This window comes from Simochromis diagramma, unplaced genomic scaffold (genome assembly GCF_900408965.1).
Source record: "Simochromis diagramma unplaced genomic scaffold, fSimDia1.1 OVJJ01000822.1, whole genome shotgun sequence".
Classification (NCBI taxonomy): Eukaryota; Metazoa; Chordata; class Actinopteri; order Cichliformes; family Cichlidae; genus Simochromis; species Simochromis diagramma.
In genome coordinates, this window is record NW_024387520.1 from 2,886,276 (window position 1) to 2,906,725 (window position 20,450).

Sequence of the window (20,450 nt, forward strand, 5' to 3'; positions counted from 1 at the left end):
GTTCTCGTTATGGTATCTCTTTGCAACCCATAATGATAACTAAGGCTATTAATAAAAATTATTATAACAAAACCTGCTGTGTATGACACAGCAATGAATTAATTAACTGCCAATGCCCACAAATCTGTGACATTCAAAATCTTTCATGAACTAGCCTGCAGAATGAGGCAAAATGTTAATGATGACGCCTAGATGCAAGCTTGTAGGTTTCATAACTCAAAAACCTGCCAATATCTGTCTAATCTTTTATACATTGAGTTGTACAACTGCACTGAGCCTGTCAAAACTTTGCAGATTGATGGGACGTGTTCGTTGCTCACCTAGTGATGTGTGCGCACCGTGCACTTAGGCTGAATTCTTACTGTGGTAGCCCAGGCTTGCATCCACCCCAGACTCCTTGCTGCATGTCAACCCTCGTCACCCACGCCTACACCCAGGCATCTGGGTGCTAGCTAGGTACATGTCAATTGATCATTTATTGTAAAATGTAATGTTTAGATTAAATCTTATTATAAACCACAAAACCATCGTCTGCCTGTCCGCAAACTCCTCCTACAGGATCACAAGTACAGCAACCAAATACGGGAGACATCTTTAGCCAATGAAGGTTCTTATTCTATATCATGACGTTGTCATGTTGCCAAGCAACCAGCTACCAAAGGGCTAAAAGGACCCATGTTTAGCATTTACGCAACTAAAGCAGCTTATAAAAGCATGATTTTGATTTAATTTATATCCACAAAACTTCAAATGTAGTATATTATAATACGACCATGTTACCTGTGAACCAGTTAATTGATATTTATATAATGGAGCAGCAACTGAGCTTTGTAAGGGACCCACAAAAATGGGCTAATTTTAGTACAGTATTTATTTTTTTGAATCTATTTATCTTTCATGCTTTTTAATCTATAAACAAGAGCTACCACATTGCCAACAGCATGAACTGACTGCACAATCTGCATTTAGTAATGATATCTAACATGACTCTAAAGTTTCAAAAAGCCTGCTGAGAAAAGAACTAGCAAATCCGAATTCTTTCCATCAGCATGCCCTTGTAAGTTTCCTATCTTGTGATGCAATTTCTATTCCAGTCATTTTACAGTCATATCTTAGAGTTGACAGGGAAACTGTGCTTTGACAGGTCTCTTATTTCATTTTAAGCGATGGGAAACAAGAAGAAGTCTCAAGGGTGAGAATCTCATGCCCTCTTAAGTCAGTTTGACAAATTAGCAGCCATGAGCACAACATTTGACAACATCAAGTAAAAAGCTGCAGCCTTAAATTGTTTACTATATCAACGGGGCAACCATTTCACACTAGCCCCAACCCATAAAAAGAATAGGAAAAAAATGAAGTAAATAAACAAATAAATACAAAATCACTACCGACCCTATTATTGTTCTCTCACTGGAATTAGTAGGCCTCTAGGTGTGAATTTCAAATGAGGTAATCCTATCGAAGTCATGCTATTTCAAAGCCTGGACCTGTATTAGTAATAATCAGAGTGGTGGATAATCAGTTGAACAGAGGCTTGTATAATAGCTTTCACAGAGGACCTGCTCACTGTGAGAAAGGGGGTTGACAGGTTTCAGGGCTCTTTTGATGTAATGATCTGTAGTCGCACCATGCTGTACTGACAGCATCCCTAATGGCAAGTGCATAAAACAGAAAAAGTGGGGACAAAAGGAGGCAGTGAGAGAGAAAAGAGGGAGGGAATGGTTTCTCAGTTAGTGTGTTAGAGAGAGACAAAGAGTGTTCAGTATGACATCTACATTTGATTTCATAATTTCTGTCAAAAAGAAAAAAAAGAAAAACAGGAAGAAAAAAAAAACGCCCCAGTGTGCTGGAAATTAAGCAAACTTTTGTACGGTATGAGTTCAAAATAAGTCAAAAAATGAGGAACTGCAGAACTGTTATGAGTCAGGATCAGATGCCAGATCACATTAGCACACATACAAAAATCTGACATCCACTCAGCACATAATATCAAAAACTGTTCATCTGAGAGAGAGCAAATTGTCTCGCCAGTGGAAAACATCACATGAAAATTGCAACAGCTACTTTCGTGCCCTCGGTGGGCTGAGACTGACACAACTTTTCAGAAACTTACAAAAACCATGAACCAAAACAAAACCGCGTTCTGTTTCTAATTTCTTGGGAAAATAATAGTTACAAAAACATTTTTTTAAAAAAGAAATAAGTTTGTTTATAGTCTCCAAACTTTTCAACTAAGAGGATGATGATTTTCATTAAGAAAGAAGTGTTTTTTAATGCTATAAACAAAAAAAAAGAAAGAAATCCCTTATTCACTCCAACAGCTGCCCATTTCTAGAAAGGATTAAGTACTGGGAGCCATGATGGAAGCAACAGAGAGGAAAAACCAAACACTACTTAGAGAAAAGAAGCAACTTTCCAAGGAAAGGCGAGGGAGTAAACATGGTGTTCCATTAAATTGTGTTTTCTTCACACAAACACACACCATGTACAATGTAAGTTGTGTGTTGCTGATTGCTGGAAAGTATTAGCTGCTATGCTAATGCTTCTACTACAGTGGCTTGCAAAAGTATTCGGCCCCCTTAAACTTTTCCACATTTTGTCACATTACAGCCACAAACATGAATCAATTTTATTGGAATTCCACGTGAAAGACCAATACAAAGTGGTGTACACGTGAGAAGTGGAACGAAAATCATACATGATTCCAAACATTTTTTACAAATAAAAAACTGAAAAGTGGGGTGTGCGTAATTATTCAGTCCCCTGAGTCAATACTTTGTAGAACCACCTTTTGCTGCAATTACAGCTGCCAGTCTTTTAGGATATGTCTCTACCAGCTTTGCACATCTAGGGACTGAAATCCTTGCCCATTCTTCTTTGGAAAACAGCTCCAGCTCAGTCACATTAACAGAGTTTGTGAACAGCAGTTTTCAGATCTTGCCACAGATTCTCGATTGGATTTAGATCTGGACTTTGACTGGGCCAGTCTAACACATGGATATGTTTTGTTTTAAACCATTCCATTGTTGCCCTGACTTTATGTTTAGGGTCGTTGTCCTGCTGGAAGGTGAACCTCCGCCCCAGTCTCAAGTATTTTGCAGACTCAAAGAGGTTTTCTTCCAAGATTGCCCTGTATTTGGCTCCATCCACTTTCCCATCAACTCTGACCAGCTTCCCTGTCCCTGCTGAAGAGAAGCACCCCCAGAGCATGATGCTGCCACCACCATATTTGACAGTGGGGATGGTGTGTTCAGAGTGATGTGCAGTGTTTTCCTGCCACACATAGCGTTTTGCATTTTTTCTCATCTGACCAGAGCACCTTCTTCCACATGTTTGCTGTGTCCCCCACATGGCTTGTGGCAAACTGCAAACAGGACTTCTTATGGTTTTCTGTTAACAATGGCTTTCTTCTTGCCACTCTTCCATAAAGGCCATCTTTGTGCAGTGCACGACTAATAGTTGTCCTATGGACAGATTCCCCCACCTGAGCTGTAGATCTCTGCAGCTCGTCCAGAGTCACCATGGGCCTCTTGGCTGCATTTCTGATCAGTGCTCTCCTTGTTCGGCCTGTGAGTTTAGGTGGACGGCCTTGTCTTGGTAGGTTTACAGTTGTGCCATACTCCTTCCATTTCTGAATGATTGCTTGAACAATGCTCCGTGGGATGTTCAAGGCTTGGGAAATATTTTTGTAGCCTAAGCCTGCTTTCAGTTTCTCAATAACTTTATCCCTGACCTGTCTGGTGTGTTCTTTGGACTTCATGGTGTTGTTGCTCCCAGTATTCTCTTAGACAACCTCTGAGGCCGTCACAGAGCAGCTGTATTTGTCAGGCAATGTCTATGGGCAACTGACTGCACTCAGACCAAAGGGGGCTGAATAATTACGCACACACCACTTTTCAGTTATTTATTTGTAAAAAATGTTTGGAATCATGTATGATTTTCGTTCCACTTCTCACGTGTACACCACTTTGTGTTGGTCTTTCACGTGGAATTCTAATAAAATTGATTCATGTTTGTGGCTGTAATGTGACAAAATGTGGGAAAGTTCAAGGGGGCCGAATACTTTTGCAAGCCACTGTAGTTTCAGTTAAATCACTAAATGAATGTATCTGTAATCAGAGTTACTGTTTGCCAACTTGTGCGCAAACACAAACTACTTGGTAAAATAGCAGTGAAACTGTTAAAAGTGCGGAAAACAGGAAATGAAAATTGCTCACCTTCAAAGTAAAAGTTGCGCTGTCTGAAATGTGCTGATTGATGACGGTCACAAATTTCAGTGTGTGGGGCACTTTTTCAAGTTTCACTACAGCTTAGAGATTAAATGGTATGTTTTCAGACAAAGTGCCATCTTCCATGTAAACTACAATTGACTACACACAGCAGCAGACACCTCCAGTCGCCAATCAGAGGCTGGCAAAGGTTTAACCAACCAGTCTCTGGGCGTGGGTGACTGAGACATAACATCGCTGTAGAAAGTAAAGCTTGTTCAGCAGCAGTGATGACTTTCAAATACTTTTTAGGAGGAATTACACCTTAAGATGAATTTGTTATAATTGCATTACTCACTGTATTTTTTAGCACAATAATAAATCTTTACAGATTAATAGTAACTATCCTAACACTGTGGATAATGCAAGGAGGAAACACTGGGAGCTTTCTTGGGAATTTAAATGTTAGCTGCTGCCCTGCTGTACAAGCCAAGACTTGCATAGTGATTGATGCAAGCCTGTGTTGTGTCCAGCATGGGCATTGTGATTTCTTTTCTGACTGCAAAGAGAGGCCAATCAATCAGCTGTGAAATCCTGACCAGTGGTTAAACACAGGAAAGCATCCTTTGTTTCCTTGCAGATCAATCACAGAGATTTGACATTTTCAGGCTTAAGGCTACGTATGTGCTCTGTCACAGTTGCTGTCACAAGCATTAGCTCACCCCCAAATGTATAAGAATTCAGGCATTTGGGAGACAGTATTTCATGCTTTGCACATACTCTGCTTAGCCTGAAAGAAGTGACACAGCTAATAATAACGATAGCAGTCAATTTTTAGAAAGCACAGATGAGCTGCAAAGCTTGAGGTATTAATAGTCAGTTGAATTTATATGGACATGAATGAACCCAGCCCCTTGCTCATTATGTTTTTTTCTAGACTCAAAGAGAACAACATGTACAATCTGAATAATATATTAAAGTTTTTTCAAAGAAAAATTAAATCCAAGATAAAGGAAAGATATCTTCTAGGAAGGGGTGACTGTGGCTCAGGTGGCAGAGCAGATCAGCTACTGATTGGAAGGTTGGTGGTTCAATTCCTGGCTCCCCTAGTCTGCATGCCAAATATCCTTGGGCAAGATACTAACCCCAAATTGCCTTCCGATGCGTTCATCGGAGTGTGAACGTGTGTGAATGTTTATTAGTTGCACTTGAGTTTAGAAGTGCTTGTGTGAGTGGGGGGTGATTGAGGCATGTTGTATGCAGTGCTTTGAGTACTCCAGGAGAGTAGATATATAAGAATCAGTCCTTTTACCATATCTTCCTACTGCTTGTTGGGTTACATGCATTGTTTAGGGTTATGAGCAGGTCGGGCAAAGTATTGTCTCCATGTGACATATTTCTGCTGATCCCAGGGAAAAAGTTACTGTGCAGCAACATGGGAGGAAATGCTTTTAATCTGGCACCACAAATATTAGTACGCAACTCCTGATGTTTTTGACAGCAACACCGAGCAGCCCTTACCCTACTTAGATCAGCAACTGCTATTAAAAAAGTGAAATTTGGTAGACATTTAAATAACAAAACTGAAATGGCTGTGTGACTGTCAACTCTGAATTTCAGTTAGGCTTTCATAATACCTTTAAAGAAAACACACACATGCACACATTTTACCTGCCTCAAGAGTATGAAATTTACATTTAAGCTCTTCAGCTCAGAAGCTGCACCCTGCTACTTTGCTGAGACATCTGATATGCCCTAATTGCGTCAAATCTATTTTAACCTAGCCTTTTTGTATGATGACTTTACTGGCTCATGGGCTCATGGTCACTGCATCCATCCTGCATTTCAACTGATGGAAGCTGGCACTGCACCACCAATATTACATCGAGGCTCTCAGCGTGAGCCGCCGGACGGTTGGGCTTTTAGTGAGTCTTTGGCCTTTTATTCTCCCGTGCCCTTCCCACTCTGCCATTTCCGCCCATCAGGATTTGACAATGTCAGATAAATACACTTGAAGGTAAAAGTAGTAAGACTCGCGCAGCAACAAAAATACTTTGGAATATGTCACTCAAAAGAAGAGGTCACATTGAAGACCACCATCCTTCTAGAAAGATCCAAAGAAAAGCAGAAATGAAGGCTGTCTTGTCAGAGACTAAATGCCATGAAAATGTCAGAGCCGTACCTATTCTCGCAGGGGTCTCTTAAAAAAAACACGAAACTTTCTAAAAAATTCCGATGTTTATTAGCAAAATCTAAATTATATATGTTAAATAAAATTCCCAGTCTACCAATAACATTTCTGAAAATATGACAAAGGCTGGCTCTAACTTGTTCACTGGAGAGCTAATATTCAACTTTCTACTTGGCAAATGTTAGTTTTACAATTAAATATGCTCAAATATGCTTCTTCGGTCTCAGTAGTATCCATGGTATTTTGACTGCAAATACTGCAACCGCTGAGATTGTGCAATAAAGGTTTGGCGAACAGAATTCAGAAAATATATAGTTTTCTTGTTAAAGTTTAATTTATGCAGCCCCTGCAATTAGTAATGGAAGTAAAAAGGCCTTAAAAGTTTAAATTCCTCCAACCGAGGCAGATCAAAGAACAGCCGTGTCCGTGTGGTTTTTTTGATGAAACTGGTTTTGCTCATAAAACACATCAGGTGCTTAATAAACGATACTTTTATAGAATAAACTCACCGCTTTAAAGAGAAGCCGTGTAGATGACTTGGCAGTATTCATACACTGCCAAATAACCATAATAAACACAGACCAAACACAGCAAACAATACCCCCCTTTGTATGAATGGAGACAAAGTATGAAAGCTGTGTAGAGTAAGGATATGAAATGCTGTGAAATAGCAGCTGATTTGCTAAATTCTTCAAACTTGTCATGAGCAATTTGGCCTTCCTCATCACTCTGTCCTATTTTCTGTCTCAGTCCAGTTCCAGGTCAGTGGTCACAAGTCATACCTAATTCAGTTCATTTTCTAACTCCATAATTATTTTTTCTTGCCGTGTTCTCGCTGCTCTGATCTGAAGTGAGTATAATACACGAAAAGTTGCTTTGAAATGCTTTAGGAAAAAAGGATTTACGATAGGTATTTGTGCAAAGAGCAAGATGCTGATGCCAAAAAGTAGTTTATACAGCAGGCAAACCTATTTTAGTAGCAAAAGTAGACAGAAGTCACTGCACTGGACTTACATATTCCCTTGAGACGCCTGTCTAGTTTGTCTGTTGTGTCACATTCTTTGCATTGCTGCAGCAAAGTACTTTGATTCCCGGGGTATTATGTCTAATCTAAATAAATCATTCTTTTTTTAACCTATTTGATCTCCAACAAACCAGCAGGGATTAACATTAATGAAAGAAACATAGACAAAGACAATTACTGTAGATGTTGAGGATGCAACGAAAGAGGAATTATATATTCAGCTGCAGTACTTCCCGAGGATGTGAAGTGACATTTTAATTACATCACTGATGAAGATAAATCAGGTTCTTGTTTACTGTTGTCCTCTGTGGTCTTGCTTTTGTAATAAAACTCTTGTTACATTAGTTATTTCAATAATCAGAAGCAGTACTTTGGAATACCAAATATGCTACCTTAAAAATATGATTTTAACATCTATATGATAATTCAGAGATAAGTACTTTAGCATCTATTGGAGCCAGCAAAAAAAAGAATACACTCAGTCCACTCCATAGGGAGTGAATACAATGTACATCAAGACTGATGCTAATGGCATGTATTTATGGATGCACTGCATTAACTCTAGAATAAGCATGTTGGAATTGCTATGGATTAATGCTGCTTTTAACTAAATGGATTGTAAAATCAGCACTCACACACAAGGAAAAAAAACACCCTGAGAAATATGATAAAGGCTCAGGTATCCACCATATTTCTTTTCCACTGAAAAACAGTCATGCAAAAGCAATCAGTGGACCAAATTGGACTGTGAGCTCAATCTCAAAACTCTGTACTAGACAAAGACAAGACATTTCTCAGATTCACACTATTAGAGGAAGTTTAAATAGGACTGCCTTATGAAGTGAAATGCTAAATGATGTAATCATGACTGTTTCTGGCCCGGCATGAGCAGGGAGTCAATGCAGGAATTAGACTCAGGAGTAATGAAGGAAGGACGAGGCTTGGCTCATTCCATTTCTCTATCTCCCCCTCTACACACACACACTTGCATGAAAACAAATGAATGGAAATCACGTTACCAAGCATAAAAAATTCCCACCTGCTGAAGTTGGTTCCTCACCATCTGCTGCTGTTGAGACACAAAGGAGAAAAGGGGGGGGGGAAAGGGAAGAGAGAAAATTCCTATTAGCTTCATCACAACTATGTATTTAATGCCGCAGCTGTATTGCAACAGATTCAGCTGTACTGATAATTACATTTTGTGCTATCATATGCAAAGTTTCATTTAAGTGTAATTCCCTTGAGCACACAGTATGTGAAGGCAGACACACCTGCTACCTGTAGGGTACAATATCCTGCCAACAGACATGCTCTCCAGTGCTGCCATGAAACGTAACCTGGCACAGTGTAACATCTGATGCCCCATCAATACACGTGTCCTGGTCTGTTACCTTTCCCTAATATGTGTTCATCATTCTGGACCAATCTAGGATTAGCCCCTGTGGCATACTTACTTACTAGCTGCATCCCTGGCTCCCAAGACCCAGTCCAGCTTTGTGGCTTAGATTTGGCCTGTCTGCTAGCATTACCACAACCCTCTGTCTCCATCATTAGTTGTGAAATTGGTCCAAAAGACGTGCCCAAAAGTTGGGCACAGATGCAGAGGCAGTCAACCAAGGGCATCAGATTCAAGGATGATAAATATGATTGTCATTATTATTGGGGATGAACAGAATGTGTAACCAGAAATGGATGGATGGACAAACGAGGCCTGAATGTATTGAGATTTGCTGCTGTACAGAGCATATTAAGTATGCGTGTCTATTATTTCTCAATAGCTAATGATGTTGCTTACCAATTCTTGCTTAATTAAAGTATGATTCAATGTCATGAGCATTTTTTTCATCCACAGCACTGAATACTAATTAGACATTAACATATGGAGAGGGTGAAGCCTGCATAAGCAGAAAAGCAGACATAGAGTGCCTGCATTGCACACAGGTGCAAATATATACAAAACCATCTGAGAAATCTGTTTCATTTCCATCCACAACACGCAGAACCATTTGGAGACCAGATTTTATTCTTTTTATAAACCAAACATCAGCGCTCTGTCAGGTTCTGCTCCCTGTGGTGTTTTTGGATGTGGAAATCAAATAAAGTGCTCTCGGGGGATTTTAAATAAGTTTTCTTTTTATTTATTTTATTCAACACATCTCCTAAATGTCTAGCAAATTATTTAGTGGATCACTAGATGTGGTACTCTTTAGACAGAAATATACGATTTGAATCAAGACAGCAGCATCTGTAAACTGAAGGGGAAAATGATTCACTTAGTCATAAATGTGATAAACAGATACAATTAAAGAGTGAACCACAGCCTTTAATGCTGCTTTGACTGTGAGAGAAAGCTTCAACTGAAGCCACACAGAGTCAAAGCCAAGCACTTTCTCAACCTCTCATCTGCCTGGCAGCAGAAGCTCTCCTTTGTGTTTTACCATGCACACGGGCCAATGTAATCCCCAAACCGAGCGCATTCCACGGTTCACTTAGTGTGGTTTTCTTTCTGCTCCCGTTTTCTCTTCAGCCTCACCATAAGGGTCAAGACGCACACTTGCAAGCCCTCAGACACATACACACAAGTACACGCATGTGCACACACACAAAACTGCACACTTGATAAAGGCAAAAAAAACAACATATGCCTCAGAGTGCAGACAACTATTCACACCCACACATAAATACACATGCTGAGAAGACAGAGATGCATAAAAGGATGGGTTTTATGTTTATCCAAGTGTTGAAGTGGTGAATCATAAGAGTGCATAAAATATTGAAAGTACAGTGGGTTAGCAAAATTTATGTCTCTAATTGTTGGTGTTCTCCATAAAAATAACAAAACACCCAGTGTTAGCTGAATCACATAGCTTATTTCCCACAGCAGTGAGCATCAGGATAAACTGTGGACAAAAAATAGACTATCGGTTTAAATAAACAATAAAAATATGTATTAAAGATTACCTTCACGTTCAGCTAGACTAAAATGGTGAAAGTGCAAAGTTTTGACTGGGAAACCGAGGCGGAGTCACTTTTGTTGTTGTCAGATTATTCGCTGACTTCCTGAAATCAGTAGCAGCAGAGAGGATGTGCATTAATGCTGAACCTCTTAGAGAGGGAGTCTGAATTGATGGTATGCATTTTGATGCATGTGAGGTCTGATTGTGACGTGTTTAATGCCAACAGTAAATTATTGGCATCACAATGGTTGTGTTCTTATCATGAATTCTACTCAGATAGGCATTGTTTCAATTGTTTCCACAACTTAAAAACTGTTACTAACATTCTTGAGAAAGTGCCTCTAATTTTATGCTAAACTGTTAAAACAAAGTCATCAGATGAAATCTCTACAACAGAAAACAAAGAATTGCTGTCTGCTAATTCAAAAATGACTGACAAACTAAATGTTGATATATTTTCTATTCATAAAATCCTGCAAATCCAACAAATCTTGTCAAAAGCTGTCATTAGAGCCTTACCAGAGTACTCCCTCCATTGGCTGGATCTATTAAAAATCTATTGGTTCGTCTATATCAAAAAGTGGTAAAAACACGGCTGTTCTGCTAGCCAGCAAGCTATAAATACTACGTGGGTCATTCTACAGTATGGCTTATTGTCAGTTCTTCCCATATGAAGACACAAAAATACATTGCATGCACACAGTTAACTTTTTGAAAGTGTGTGTTTCGCCTTCCCATGCACTCCTTTCGCTGTCTTGTCTTTCTCCTCCCTGAACCTGGTATTATATTTGTTTACTGCAGGAGCAAACACAGGAATGGACAACTGTGTAATTCTTGTGGTATAGTCCTATATTATTGAGACAAATCCATAAAGTAAACTGACAGACAAGGGCAATACCAAGCATATTGGTGTACAATAAATACTTGATGCATTGATATTTCTTCAGACCACATTAATAAATTTGTAGAACATGGAAGGTTCTGGAGATGGCTTATTTAAATGGCCCCTCCTTCTTACCAGGAGAAGGTACTCTCTATGAGATGATAAGCCTCTATCCCGGGACATATTGGTTTAATCTGACTGACAGCCAGGAGGCAGTAATAACCATCCATAATCTAAATAGGAACCAGTCAGGCTTTCCTGAATTGATATGACCTCAAGGTGTTCAGTGGAGATAGAGGAGCAAGTGCACAAGATGAACAAGCATAAAAACTATGCAGAGCATGCATACTGTACATACAAATTCATATAAGGGTGAAGATACCCCTTTATATATTAAACAATAGGGTTCACCAATTTTTTTACCACGATGGGTAAATATGTACACAGTACACTCACATTCCTTAATATGATAAGCCATTTTGATTTAGTAACTTTGTTTGCAAGAAGCATTTAAATCAATGACTGACCAACAGAAATCAGTTAGTACAGTTTAGTTAGTAGAGTTAAATGGCTGTGACCTTTAGTATTTACAGCTTGTTTTACACACATAAACGTATCCATGAAAACCTTGAGGGTTATGCAATGTGGACCAAAAGAATGCCAACAGTACGTTGCCTGTTCAGCGATAATGCACACGGGTCACTGAAGGCTGAGAATTATAACAATGATGTGAAATATATTCTGTGGCCTTCACAGTCACTCAGTCTGATTCACGAAGAATTTCACCCCTTTAGTTGAGTTCACTAGAAAATTTAAAGTTAAAACACAAACTGACCCTGTTCCAGTTCCACATAACAGAAGGTGAAAGTGTTATTCTGAATTTTTATTTACTTTTTTTAATGTTAACATGTAAGTAAAAGTCACATCTGCAATGTCCCAAAGTTCTACACTTGTGCCAAAAATGAAAGGCATTTCTAACACCACGTTGCACAAGATGGAAAGTAAATAATGCCTTCTAAAGTCCTGGCACGTCCAAAGCAGCAAATCCATGAACTCGTGACTTCATTTTTGCACTCTTCTTTTTGTCAGTAAGTAAGCCCTTTACATCTATTTTTTGTTCTATTCTTCTTCTATTCTCTGCGTACAGAGAATTTTACTGCAGCCAAATTCCCAATTGAATGTCTTCTAACACACAGCAGAGCAAGTGTAACATACTGACTGATGCACTCTCCATTAAGGTTCATTGTTAACCAGCAGTCATTTTCCAGAAACTGCTGCTGAGCAAACGTCTAAAACAAAAGCAAAGAAACAGAGAATTATTTGTCTGTTAGGCTTAATGTGAATCGATAAATACATTTGGACTTTGAGTGGGGCTAGGTTGCATGAAATATTTAATGTATTTTTCAGTGTTTTTTCCTAACCATTACTATTAACCTTATAACCCTACAACACTTTAATACTAAAGACAGCGTTATTGTTTTGATGTACCTGCATTTGTCAGGGTAAGGGGTTAACACAATGATTGCACTGTTATTATGATAGCAGTGCATTACACAGTCGTGGGAGCCACCAACTGTTTTATGCTGTTGTGTTGACACTGACCCTCGCCGGTGCTTTGTATCCTGGAAAGGTTGTGTAGGAACCTCATTTTGATGGTAGTTTTTTTACAAGGATATCCAGCGGGTGTTTGAGTGGATGCCCCTTACATCAGTAAGGCAAATTACTATCCAGTTTTTTTAAGAGATAACAAGCTAATGGAGAAGTTTGATCTGATTCAGTAGGTTGCCTTTCAGCTATACCTAGTGTGACCTACTGCAAACTTTTTTAGTGCTTAATTAGGGCTGATCAACTGAAAACCCAATAACGTTAACCAGAAAGAGGTAAACCCGAGTTCTGTCGAAAATAAAGGCTCTGTAAAGCTTATCACTCTCACTGTCATGACCAGTGAAGCCATGGCAAAGTCGAAAAACGATCCGGGTAATGGATCGTATTCCCATTTAGCAGTGTAGCATCAAATATGACAGTCGGCTGTCAGTGCTAATGATGGCAGCCCAGACACCTCCTTGCTGGAGCTGACAAATCCTGTTTCTGTGTGCCAAGTAGCTCTACTGTAGTTATCTCAAGCAGTAAAAGTTTTGTTAGAGTTCCCATGCTTCTTCCCAACATTTGGTGGTAAGTAGGAGATATGCTCAGCCTTAATTAGCATACAGTAGCTTTAAAAAAAAAAGATCCATAAAATTATCACACAAACCAGTTTAATTTGCCACAGACCTGCATTTAATTAGTGCATGACTCAACCTGCAGCTTAAAAGGTTCCATGTGTTTTCAGCCATAAATGAGCAATAGTAATTATCGCAGTCACACTTCTAGTCACCTGCAGACTAGCAATGTCATAAATCATCACAGACTGCTTCAAATGGTGATTCTGGGTAAAGGTATCATTTCTATGAGACACAATACAGGCAATAATCATTTACACTTTGCATGGTTAAGATGTTTAGAAAAGTCCTCTGGACTCTGAAAGTGTAAACGCTTGAGACTTTGTTTCGCTTATAAGACAGTTACTGATATCAGCACAGCTTCCCATGAAGCCCATCAGTATTTATGTGTGAAAATATCATTTTACTTCTTCTCACAGTGAATAAAAGAAACAAATGTCTAAAGTGGTTTGTTGCAAATAGGATTTAGTTAGTGGCACTGCAGCACATATGGCAGCCTTTATACATGTTCTACATTTGCACTAAAGATATCACCTTTCCCTGTGCTCCACAAACACACGCAAACACACACACACACACAAACCATGAACAGATGCTCATTGCACATCTATCTCCCACATAAGAGCACCCTTAAAAGTGTTTGTTCCATCACTACGGTGCTTATTAACATTAAATCATTCAGCTATGGAGTGGGTGGCTAACTGTGAAATGACTCACAGACACAATACCAACAATAATTAGGGAGGCATTGTTGAGGCACTTCCTTATCATTAGTTGTTTTCCAACTAATGACAAGGAAGAATGCAGTAGCACAACCCTTTATATCAAGTGGAGTGGTAAGCACCATCTCTCTGTAAGTAAATAACCCATCCATCCTCATTTTACTTTTTTGTCAGCGGAGCAGGAGTGCAGGGTAAAGTATACCATTAATGTGGGGCTCTTTGACATGTGGTTTAGAAAGGAAAAGAAAGGCACCTCCCTACAGAAAGATGTCAGACACTTATCCCAACAATTCATATGACTTCTAGGGATGCTTTATGCACCATTACAACCTCTATGTAATAAAACAGGAGTAGGTATATTGTGAAAAATGGGGCAGGAGGTATGAAAAAAAAATCTCATTGGAAAGTTTCTGGCAAAATACTTCAGCTGTGTTTCCTGATACAGCACAGAAATACTTACACTGTTTTATTAAACAGATATACAGGACATGTGGCTTAATATTATTTTTTAAATAAACAATCCATCAAAATTCAGAGGTTATGTGAATTGTGGCTGTTATGTGCAAAGTGCACAAAGAAAGTTGCGTTTTGCTGACTGTGTTGCAAAAAAATGAAGTCGGAGAAACTCACAAAGAGTCATATCCAAGACAAATTAATCTTGCTATGTTATCAATAGCCAAGGAGAAGTAGTGATTCTTGTCAAAACTGAAAAGTGCTCATAAAATGATAAGTATGAGTTGGCCTTCAGGACAATGGCAAAGATCTGTTAGGTGATCTTTGTGTGCAAGTTTTATAAAGATTATATGAGGATTAACAATTCTTGTGCATTGTGGAGTGACGGTGGAAAGGGCAATGGACAAGTCGCTGTCAATTGCCCTGTGGCTTTGTGGCTTTGTAGCCTGAGACCAGTACAGTGGACCCATAATTAATGCAATGATGTTTAATGCCAGTGTGACAAGAATATGCAACTTTAGCTTTCTTTAGTCATCAAAATAAAGGATGACCTGCTGAAGTTCAACCTGAGCAGAATGGAAAAGAAAGCCACTTTTAAGTGGCTTTGAATGTGGCATGGTAGTTGGAGTATTTCCCACAGAACCTTCTCTAGGGTTTACAGAAAATGGTCCAAAAGAGAAAATACCCAATGAGCGGCAGTTCTCTAGGCAAAATTGCCTTTGTTAATGCCAGAAGTCAGAGGAGAATGGCCAGACTTCTTTGAGCTTATTGTAAGACAACAGTAACTCGAATAACCCCAGCCAATGTATGGAGAAAAGCATGAACGCACTACATGCTGAAGTTTGAAACAGATGTACTACAGCAGCAGAAATCCATACTGGATCCTACTCCTGCCAGCTAAGAAGAAGAAAAAACGAGGCTACAATTTGCACAGACTGCTCTGATGAGTCTCAATTTCTGCTGCGACATTCAGATGATGGGGGTCAGAATTTGGCATTAATAACATTAAAGCATGGATTCATCCTGCCTTGTATCACTCGTTTAGGCCTGTGATGGTAGTGTAATGGCCTGGGGGATATTTTCTTGGCAATCTTTGGGCCAATTGCTGACAAAGTCCTTCCCTTTATTATCACAGTGTACCAATCTTCCAATGGCTGCTTCCAGCAGGATAACATGCCAATTCACAGAGTTCAAATAATCTCAAACTGGTTTCTGGAACATGAGAATGAGTTCACTGTACTCAAATGGCCTCCACAAGTCTCCAGAACTCAATCCAATAGAGCCCCTTTGGGATGGAAGATTCACATCACAGATGTGCAGCTGACAAATCTTTAACAGCTACATGATGCTATCATATCAATATGGTCCAGAATCTTTGAGGAATGTTTCCAGCACTTTTCTAAATCTGTGCCACAAAGAATTAAGTTTGTCCTGAAAGCAAAAGGTGATCCAACCAGGTGCTATTAAGGTGTACCTGCAAAGTGGCTGGTGCGTCTGTATGATAATGGCATTTAGCTGTGTTATTCATATATCTGCTGCAATTATGTGTCTCTCTTAAGACACAAGTTTAGGAGACTTAAATATAAGGATTTTCTTTTTCTGTAGCAAGTATTCAAACCATATGGCAACATATTCACAATAACGCACAAGGTACATATTGTGTTCAGAATTAAGAAATTGATGTGTGCAAACACAGAGCCGTAATATAAGACAGATTCTCATTTTTTTAAGTATGACTGATTCAAAAAATTCAATTAAAAAGAAATGTAAAATTCCTGAAACTAATAATATGACAAACTGTATGTGAATGCATGTGGAAGAGGTGCTCAGTCAAATAGAGCATCAAATTGCTATTCCAAGCATAAGATAATGAAAACCCCATGGATGAGTCTGTCTGCAGAGAAGTGTTTTTGTAATGTGGTCAATACAGAGCGCAGACATATCCAAGGTTTGATTCATACTGTTTTTTTGACATGGAATCGATATGTTTATTAGTCTTAGAGTCAGTGTGCAAAACAAAGTGTCAACAAAATAACATGTTCTTGAAGGTAACTTAGTCTGTATGATTTATCGAATTCTACCACAAGAATACAGTAACAGGAAAAAAATCTGACAGCCTAACGGGCAATTATCAATAAAATGAAAACTCTCATGCTGGTTACTGAAACCCTTTACAAATGAAATGCGATTGATTGACAGGTAAGAGATAGAAAACTAAAACAAGCAAGTGCCCTTCAGTGCCATAACAAAACGATTTATTTGCATTTTAACTTTTGATACTCTTCAAAAGACAATCATTAACTGACTAACACTCTGTTTATTGAGATACCTTGGCAAAGACTTTAATATGTAAATATAATATCACAAAACTAACTGATAAAAGAACAGATGGCCAGGTAACCTCTGGGTATTCTGCTTCTTCTGCTGTAAACTGGTGTAAACCTTTCATAAACCAGAACATCAGTGAGATAGTAGTTAATACAGATCGGCAGCTATAAAAGTTGAAAGTCATTTGAACAATACAGCAGGAGGAGTAGTGATTCTTTTGGGTTCAGTGATTCATTTCATTTTTGGTCATATTGAATAAAATATTAAATCCATTTTGCAAATGTTTGTAATTTTACAGGTCAGAAGAGGAAATTATTCAGAAATTGTGACTGAGAAAAACTATAAAAAAAACTCATCTCAAGGCTTTATAATGAGTCTATGACATTGTCACCATTATGTCACCCAGAAACTGGTGAGTAACGTGGTAGCTATGGCCATTTTTTATACATCGTTCTCAGGTAGATGCGATTTGCATCTCCACTCATAAATTGGTCAAATAGTTTTTTTTAAAAAAAGCTGTTTTCACTCTTATGTATGCAGGGCATATTCTGCCGGGGTGTTGTACAACCAATAAACAAAAGCAAATGAGGTCCCTGAGTGGTAGAGCGCACAACCCCATTATGCAGCAGAAGCTCTTTCCTAAAATTTTATGGTAATTTTCCACCCCTTTGTATCAGAAACCTGTGTTTACTTCAATTATCTGAGATGGAACTCTAAAGGTTAACTGCTATTGTCTTTCACAAAAAAATAATAAAAGCTCTAGAACAGCTGAACTGACACAGTGAGGTTATTTGTTTTATTTTATTTTTATGTCTTTTTTTAAGTCAGGTTGTATAACGCCTGTACACTCATATGATACACTAAACTGTCAAATGTGTCAGTTGTATAATTTGTGGCACAGAAATCTGCTGTCATGGGCTTTGGGATGTACTTAAGGCAAACACCTACCAGAGCCACCATCTGTTATATATAAAATTCACTACTTGACACTGACAGTATGAGAAACAACGCCCAGGATCACAGTAGTTGTTTAGTCCCTAAAATTTATTTTGCAGGAAAAGAATGTTTTGATGGCACAGACTTTGAAGAAGGAAAAGGCGCTTAAAGGTCATCAGGACCGCTTTCCCCGTGTGCGGTGGTGCTTTATATTCAACCGAAGGGTCTCTGAAGGTAGAAGAAATGTTCATCCAGAGATTTGGCTCATAAATACAGGGTGGGCCATTTATATGGATACACGGTAATAAAATGGGAATGGTTGGTGATATTAAAGTCCTGTTTGTGGCACATTAGTATATGTGAGGGGGCAAACTCCTCAAGATGGGTGGTGACCATGGTGGCCATTTAGAAGTCGGCCATCTTGGATACAACTTTTGTTTTTTCAATAGGAAGAGGGCCATGTGACACATCACGCTTATTGGTAATGTCACAAGAAAAACAACGGTGTGCTTGGTTTCAATGTAACTTTATTCTTTCATGAGTTATTTACAAGTTTCTGACTACTTATAAAATGTGTTCAATGTGCTGCCCATTGTGTTGGATTGTCAATGCAACCCTCTTCTCCCACTCTTCACACACTGATAGCAACACCGCAGGAGAAATGCCAGCACAGGGATGCAGTATCAGTAGTTTCAGGTGCTGCACATCTCGTATCTTCACACCATAGACAATTGCCTTCAGATGACCCCAAAGATAAAAGTCTAAGGGGGTCAGATCAGGAGACCTTGGGGGCCATTCAAATGGCCCACGACGACCAATCCACTTTCCATTCTGCAAATTCTGTGCGCCGATCTGGGTCATCCTCGTTGAGATGCTGTAGTAGCTGGAGTTTGTAAGGGTGCCATTTGTGAGTAGCTAATATCTGCCGAAGGGATGTTCGACTAATGCCACTCTCCAGTGACATGCGGCGAGTGCTACGCTGTGGGCTCTTGCTGAATGAAGCTAGGACAGCCACTGATGTTTCTTCATTAGTGACAGTTTTCTTGCGTTCACATTTTGGCAAATCCAACACTGAACCAGTTTCACGAAACTTAGCAAGCAGTTTGCTAACTGTAGCTTGGGAGATGGGTGGTCTCATAGGGTGTCTTGCATTGAAATCTGCTGCAATGACCCGGTTACTGCGTTCACTAGATATCAACACAATTTCAATCCGCTCCTCACGTGTCAACCTCTTCGACATGTCAATGGCTGTGAACGAAGAGAAACTTGTAAATAACTCACGAAGGAATAAAGTTACGTTGAAACCAAGCACACCATTGTTTTTCTTGTGACATTACCAATAAGTTTGATGTGTCACATGGCCCTCTTCCTATTGAAAAAACAAAAGTTGTATCCAAGTTTGCCGACTTTTAAATGACCACCATGGTCACCACCCATCTTGAGGAGTTTGCCCCCTCACATATACTAATGTGCCACAAACAGGACTTTAATATCACCAACCATTCCCATTTTATTACCATGTATCCATATAAATGGCCCACCCTGTATATTACCAACACACCTGATACTGTTACACATTGTGATACTGATACATAAGAGCAAAGCTTATATTAGGGTTTTCAAATACTAACAATTAGAGTATCAGCTTAGATACTCGTTCACAGCAGGATGAGCGCTGTGTTTGCCTCCTCCTGTTGTTACAACATATAGCTCCACTGCAGATAGGCAGGCACGCAGCTCTGTCACTCACTAGTAACGGAAGTAGCTGGCGTTCACAATACTGAACAACACTTTAAGAGGAATGTCAAGCAATTGAACAGCTACCATAAATATTAAAGAAGCCAACGCACACATTAACGTTAGCCATCTAACTATTAGCAGTGATATGATTACCACATTAGCCATCCGTTAAGTTATCATTAAGGTAATAGCTAGCAGCTATGATTAATATTAACAACAGTTAGCAGGCCTGCCCATGTGTAACGCAATGTTAATTCAATGCTACAAGTTAATACAGTGTTAATACACAGTGTTCATTTAACAGAATATCATAATTATTTATGTCTAAAAAGTGCTGTGTTTGGCTTAAAGTCATAGAGGGAAGCTGAGAAACATCTACTAGCCTACAGAAACCAACTCTCCCTCAGAAAATCTAAAATAAAAAGTGTTGTCAAATATATACACCTTTCACTTACGCTGTTTTTTTCTGCCATTAATAGATATAGTAAAGACTGAAAGGAAAGAGAGAGGAGAAGACGTGCAGCAAAGGGCCAGACTCGAACCCGGGCCAGCAGCTATGGTCGCCTGCTCGTCCCACTGAGATAAACCAGCGCCCTACACTTTTGTTACTGTATGTTTTATGCTATTTAAACCACCTGAACACCAGTGCCATCTTGCTCTACTCTTTATTAAAAAGAAAAAAAACCTTGGTATCACAAATTTCATTGAGTAACCAGTATTTTCATTGCTTCAAGCAAGGAAGCTTGGCTACATGATTACAACTTGTGACCCATTTAATTTAATTTAATT

The 20,450-nt window shown here is 39.1% G+C and overlaps 1 protein-coding gene across 2 annotated transcripts in view; it reads right to left on the reverse strand.

The window, feature by feature from the left end:
• The window catches only part of LOC120725939 (EGF-like repeat and discoidin I-like domain-containing protein 3), a 124,082-nt gene that overhangs the window by 83,830 nt on the left and 19,802 nt on the right, over positions 1-20,450 (reverse strand). Inside the window, exon 2 of one of the 2 annotated variants that reach the window (XM_040019055.1) lies at positions 8,463-8,489. In XM_040019055.1, the coding sequence (XP_039874989.1) occupies positions 8,463-8,489 (27 nt within the window). Of the gene's footprint in view, positions 1-8,462; positions 8,493-20,450 lie in introns of both variants that reach the window. The other variant, XM_040019053.1, reaches the window with a different exon arrangement.